This window comes from Chanodichthys erythropterus, chromosome 2 (genome assembly GCF_024489055.1).
Source record: "Chanodichthys erythropterus isolate Z2021 chromosome 2, ASM2448905v1, whole genome shotgun sequence".
Classification (NCBI taxonomy): Eukaryota; Metazoa; Chordata; class Actinopteri; order Cypriniformes; family Xenocyprididae; genus Chanodichthys; species Chanodichthys erythropterus.
This window is the reverse complement of record NC_090222.1, coordinates 40,572,201-40,579,027: the sequence shown is the minus strand read 5'-3', so window position 1 is coordinate 40,579,027 and position 6,827 is coordinate 40,572,201. Positions and strand designations below refer to the sequence as shown.

Here is a 6,827-nt window from a genome sequence, read left to right as displayed (position 1 = left end):
AAACACAAGACGCAAGTGAATGTAGTGATCATGAAATGATATCAGAGTTATGGCAAGAATAGAAGCCTGAACTTAATCTCACTGATTCTTGAGAGAAGAGACAAAACATGTTTGAGATGTTAGTTTTTATTATTTCATAACACATTATTATAAACTGATATATTTGTAGACAAAGGTCTCAGCTAATGAACAGGTTTTTCTGAAAATGTTTTCTTCTAAAAATGTACTTCAGAACTTAATTTGTGTCAACTCCGTCAGACACATTAAAAAGATGCTATTTTAATTTGATCATCAACAACAGTGTAAAATACACATGACAAATATACAGCAGTAGTAGTAAAGTGAGATCTGTGTGTCTCTGAGAGAAATATAAACAATAAAGCCTTACAAATAAGAGTTTTACAAATCTGACACTGAAAGAGAAGCTCAAATAATCATCAGTATTTATTATGACAAAAACACACTTGAAGAACCTTTAAAGTTCAGCGTTCTGCTTCAGATTTAAGCACTTCCTGAAAAACATGAACATGTAAAGCCATAAATGAATCAATCTCACCAATATTAATATATGCTGAATCAGTCATCATCAATCATGTACCTGATGTGTGAATATGTGCTTGATCTCCTTCAGCTCTTCTGGATCTGATGTGATAAAGCACAAGAATGACAGTAGCCACGCCCACCAGAGCAGAGAGGACCAATCGGATCACAGCTTCAGTAGGACCACAACAGTGGACTGAGGAATAAAAACATCAAAGTGAGATCAGCTCAGTCAATAAACGCTAATATCATCAGCGCTGCCGTACCTGAACATGTGTGACAGAGTTGAGTGATGTCCAGATGTTGAGTCTGGTGGCTGATGGGATTGTTCAGCACACAGCTGTAGGTGTTTTTATCCTGATATTCCACCTCCAGAGGTAGAGAGAGACTGATGCTGAGATCAGACGCACTGATGCTGGACAATGAACTGCTTCCTTTGTACCAGGAGAGAGTCACATGACCCACATTCACCACTGAACACACCAATGAACAATTTGATGATGATGATGAAGAACATTGAGAAGAGTTACTGCTGATGACAGGAACAGGCAGACGAGCTGAAAACATGAGAGAATAAAGAGAAATGAGGATGAATGAAGAGATTCAAGAAACATCCAGAGGAACCAAGATGATCAAAAGTAGAGCATTTAAAACTATTGAATAGAAAGTTAAATATAAACCTGCTGTTCATGTGAAAGTGAGAATTAGTCATTTGAACTCATTAGTCATGATAAGATACTTCTTTAGATCTAGCTGTAATAAATAAAACACGTGAAACTGATATTTAACTCACCGTAGACAATGAGATGAATATAAGAAGAATAGAAGAAATTCAATAGTCGATAAACTCCAGCATGTTTCATTGTGGTGTTTGTGATGGTCAGAGATCCAGTTTGATTGTCCAGCTTCAGTCTGTCTCTGAATCTCCCATCAAGAACATCATCATATACAGTGCATATGTTGTACCACTCATTGATTTCAGCTGTGAAAGTGTTTTCAAATCTCCACTGAATCTTAATACTTTCTTGCTTTATTCCAGAGTTTAGAGTGACTGAATCTCCCTCCGTCACTGACACTGAAACAGGGTTTGTCACAGATAAACAGATTATAATGTTTTTTTTAAATTAAATAGTTTAACATTTATATTTGAAATAAACAATATCATAAAACAGCAAAAAGAAATAAAATGATGTATGAATCCATTTTAACTTTTTCATAAAAAAAAAAAAACAACTCACCAATAACATCAAGATATAAAAAATAATACCACTTAGAGTTGGTCTGTAATCCATAACGTGCAGCATGTTTCATTGTGATGTTTGTGATGGTCAGAGATCCAGTTTGTTTGTCCAGCTTCAGTCTGTCTCTGAATCTCCCATCAAGAACATCATCATATACAGTGAATCTGTCGGCCGTTACATTGATTTCAGCTATTAAAATCCTTCTAAACCACCACTGAATCACATCATCATCTTTCATTTCAGTAAGATCAGAGTTTAGAGTGACTGAATCTCCCTCCTTCACTGACACTCTCTTTCTTTCACCAAACACTCCTGAAGAACAGAGTTTTTCACAGATTAAAGCTTTAAAATCACTTGATGTTGTTTTGATGAAGCTTCACTGAAATACGTTTAATCATGTAAATGTGACGTGAATAATATTCTGCAGCAGCACAAAGACAAAAGATGATGAATGAAAAGAGAAATAGATTTATATATGGATCAATAACTAAAAAAGACACTTTAATGTTTAATGTCACACTAAAACTAATGCTGTTGAGTATCTGAGCTTCATATTTATATTATTTTATTTAATCAATCCATAATAACTGAGTTTAGAGCTGAATTCAAACTTGATCTGACAGTAAAATAGGCTAATAGGGATATTATCAAAATAAACGAAGATTATCATAGAATGGTCAGCTGAAGTAAGCGCCTTATGAACTGGGAATAAATACAAACTGCACAAAACTACACATGTACATATTTATTTGTATTACGATTTTTTTGCGGGTGGGACGTCCCCACCACCTTCGGCTTAACGCTGCTGCGGCCGGAGACTCTATTCGTTCCGTTGAAATCACAAAAGCGCAGACAATAATAAAGCCACCTTTGAAATACAAGAGCCAAAATAAGCTCTTTTTCTAAGTTTATTAAAGGTCTAATACACTCAGAAACAATGTCACAATGCCCATCTTGGTGAGTATTAAAGTAAACACAGTTCAGGAAGAATGTGTGCGTGCGTTCGTCATGTCTTAAAGGGACAGTAGCCGAATAAACGTGCCGCTCTCTGTTGTTAATGTTAATCAAACAACAAAAGACAAAGAAAACATCACTTACTGCTCTTGACTGATTAACTTCTGTAACTTTAATGGATTAATCTGTATTTACTTTTTTCAGTGAAGATTATCCAATGTTATTTTACATTTTGATTACTTGTAAAAAATTGTCACATCAATATGCAGACAAAAAAAAAACATTTCTAGGAATGACAACAAAAGCACTACAGTATTTGCGTTCCTCCATCATTCTGACTTTGCATTGCGGCTCTATTTCAAAAATGTCAAAAAACGGATTTTCAACTCTTTTGAATTCGACTGATTCGACTCTGGCTCTGTAATTTCAGAATGAGCATAGCCTCGTTTCAGATGTGATGAGTCCGAAGATTATTCCAGTTTTGAATAATTATTCTTTCACAGACTTTTTTAATGGACATGTTTTATTCCTGATAACTATTCCTTCTCTACATATTTTTCCATCAGTTTTTATGTGCATTTTAATTCATTGAATAAAGAGTATACGCCCCAGTGAGTACGGGTTACATTTATTCACATTTTGTCATCATTTGTGTTCTACTGAAGAAACACAGTCACCTACATCTTGGATGCGCTGGGGGTAAGCAGATAAACATCAAATTTTCATTTTTGGGTGAACTATCCCTTTAAGGATTTTCAGTACATTTAGCATAGATGGGCTATAGCAAGTTATTGACAACATTATTTCTATTATACTTAATTTTTTGAACATATCTACACAGGTTCTGTCTCGCGCACAGACGCGCATGCGAGCCTCTGAAAGCATTTGGCTGCAGAAAGACGCGTTCGGCATGTGCACTGCGCACTAGTGGACTTTTGTTTTCAAGCACTCAGTTCACTCTCGCATAAGCTGTTTTCAGCACACACACTGTTCGTGCCATCACAACAATTGAGCTGCACGTGGACGTCCGCAAACCCTCCTAATGACGAAAATTTCGTGATGCGGATGGTGCTACAGATGCCCGAAGTATACTTTGGGGTTAAGCCCGTAATAGCGGCCCCCAATCCGCCCGGGCCCATATGTACGTGCATATCCAGACGCTACTGACTTTGTTTCTTTATTCAATTTCTTACCTGATTACTACTGTTAGACCTACCTGAAAAAAGAAAGCAGTCTATTTAATTTATATCTTTATTCTATTGTATTTATTTGTGCTATTGTTAGTAATTTGTTAATTTGTTCTTATTTTATTACTGTTTACTTGTCTTTTTTAAATTCAATTTATCATTTGAAATCAAGCTTCCTTGTGCTGTGTGTAACAAAATTACCCCATTGTAAAAACAAATACTCTGAGTTAGCAAATATTTGAGATAATTGTAATGGTAACTGATCAACGTATATATATGAAAAAAGCTTAAAAGTTTTATCATATAAAGCATAAAATCTCATATAAATCTCTTCAGAAGAAACTTTTGATTGCCTAGACTTTCAATAGATGGACAAAAAATATATATATTTTCCCCATGGTATTGAAAATGGTATCGAATATCAGTTCTTTTCAAGATATTGTATTGAAGTTAGAAATTGCAGTACCATGACAACACCACAGCCTATATATTTACTCCATGAACTAACTCTACAAACATAGGGATAAAGGGAAAAGAGGGATAGATGGACCTCTCGACCTTACGCTGAGGAGAAAATCCAGCCCAACTTTGAGCAGACCAATCAAAACATGATTATTGCTTCAAACAATGGTATAAAGCTATTCAAAATATCATTCAATGTAAACTGTGATAATCTTAATTAATAATCGCAATTACGCAATTTCAAGGGAATAATCGACAGTTATTTGTCATAATCGTGCATCCCTAAACTGAAGCCATAAAAACACATTTGAAACTCACCATCCAGACGCCACAAACAGAGCAAAACTAACTTGAGAAACATTTTCTTCATCGGTTCACTGAAAAGCCCACGATAGTAACTCTTAAAATGTCTGAAAACCCTCAGATTGATCTGAAACACACTGAACTGTGATATTTATCTGGTTGTGTGTGAATCCTCCCCCATCCTCAGTTTCCGTTCACACGTTCATCTGCTTTAACATCACGAAAATCAACAAGCTTTTGCTGATCTTACATTTTCAAATGAATTCTGGGCCTGAATGAAACTAACAGCAGAAGAGTGAAATATTGGACTAGATATCTGAATCTACTGGTGTGTTATTTAGTGCTGTGATCTGTCAATCATATTTGATCTGTGACTCTTATTTGACTGTTGATGGATTCACTTTATTTCAGTGTAAAGATGTTTTGTGTGGAGTGAAGATTGTGATCTTATTAGCAGGAGAGATAATGAAGTAATGCTTCAGCCACAAACTGCTGACACGAGCATCAACCACAAACATCCAGCAGACGCTGTTTATTAACCAGACTGATCAAACCAGACACACTGATGTTTGAACAGATAAAATGAATAGAAAAAAACACTGCAGCGCCCATTTTGACTCAAAAGCCAGTAAGTCACATATATAATGTTTGCCTGTGTTGAGTAAATAATGCTGGAGTGTTTCTCCTGAAGTCCACTCTCATCGTTTTGAGTGTGTTCAGCTCCAGGTTGTTATGACTGCACCAGACGGCCAGCTCTTTAACCTCCTGTCTGTAAGCAGACTCGTCCTGCAATGTCCATCAGGTAGGCCAGCACCAGTTTCTCAATGGAACGAAGCGTGCTGATGGGCGGCTCTTGCTCTCGCTCTGGCTGATGTGTGCGCGCTCTTCCACCCTTTATGATGTCATACAGAGCCATACTCGAAAAACTTTCCCAAACTTATATGAACAAACTTTTCCCAAACTTTGGCCATGTTTAGCATGAGAATCCAACTCTTTAACTGTGTTAATAAGTCAGAATACATGAAATAGCATTAGACACCCTCTTTAAAGCTGCAATCTGTAACTTTTGGCGCTCTAGCGGTTAATAAACAGAACTGCATGTGTCTTGCGGAAGAACATTGTAGCCGGAGCTACTTCTCTCTGTTTCTATGACGAGTCACGCAGTTACTGTGAAACTCTGTGGTTCCTACCAAACCGGTCTAAAATAGTCAGAATATAAACTCTTATTATAAGTGTACCATAATGATTCAGGGTAAGACAAAAACACGGTTTGGAAAATGGATTCATGTTGTACATTCTCATTATATACTTTATGTAAATTTTGTACACAAAAAAGTTACGGACAGCAGCTTTAAATAAATAAATATATTGGTAAACAGCATTGTGTATTGCACATGTATGTTTATTGCCAGCGGGGGCTTTAACTGTTCATGAGAGAGATTGCCTGAGGAAAGAAACTGTTCCTGTGCCTGTGTTCAGGTGTTCAGAGCTCTGTATCGTGAGCAGACGTGTGAGAGGTCCAGAGGGATTCTGACTTAATCATGATTTGAGTCATCGAATATTAACTGCTAATCAAGTACGTTCATATATTTATTATGGTCATGTTTTTTTTTTTTTTTTTTTTTTTTTTTGTGAACTGTTACTGTAACATCCTTGTTTTGTTAATGTTGCATAATTAAGTGATAGAAATGATCACCTGCGCCATCGACTTCCGTTTCCGGTGAGAGTACGCTGTGCGCGTCTTCCGCTTCTCACTGGAATTCTTCGTTCGTTTGTTTGTTTGTTGCTGTGTTGTGACTTGTGTTTATCATGTCATCTCCTCTCCTGCGCTACTGGATCTTTTACTTCGTCTTTTTTGGATTATAACCGGACTTCACTATTGTCATTATGGATTATAACTGACACAGGTAACTTCTACTCATCCAACTCACACCACTCTGCTGTCGTTTGCCGATCTTCGTCTTTACACTATTGAATCGGACCTTCTACATAGCTGGCGGGTGAGTCTCCACTCCCTCGTTTATCTATCGTGGACAGTATTTTGGATGGTTGGCCATTCAATCTGACTGAAAGGTCCCCATACTGCGCTGATCGTGCTCAATTAGCGACGAGAATACTGCAGCTGTCTTGCGTTTTACTG

The 6,827-nt window shown here is 36.8% G+C and overlaps 1 protein-coding gene across 1 annotated transcript in view; it reads right to left on the bottom strand.

The window, feature by feature from the left end:
• Positions 1 to 590: 590 nt before the first annotated feature.
• LOC137029687 (uncharacterized) overlaps positions 591 to 6,827 on the bottom strand; it is a 50,567-nt gene continuing 44,330 nt past the window's right edge. The window contains exons 6-9 of the mRNA XM_067399339.1: positions 1,779 to 2,093; positions 1,334 to 1,615; positions 806 to 1,097; positions 591 to 741 (exon numbers count right to left, since the gene is read on the bottom strand). Coding sequence (XP_067255440.1) covers positions 591 to 741; positions 806 to 1,097; positions 1,334 to 1,615; positions 1,779 to 2,093 — 1,040 coding nt within the window. The remainder of the gene's footprint in view (positions 742 to 805; positions 1,098 to 1,333; positions 1,616 to 1,778; positions 2,094 to 6,827) is intronic.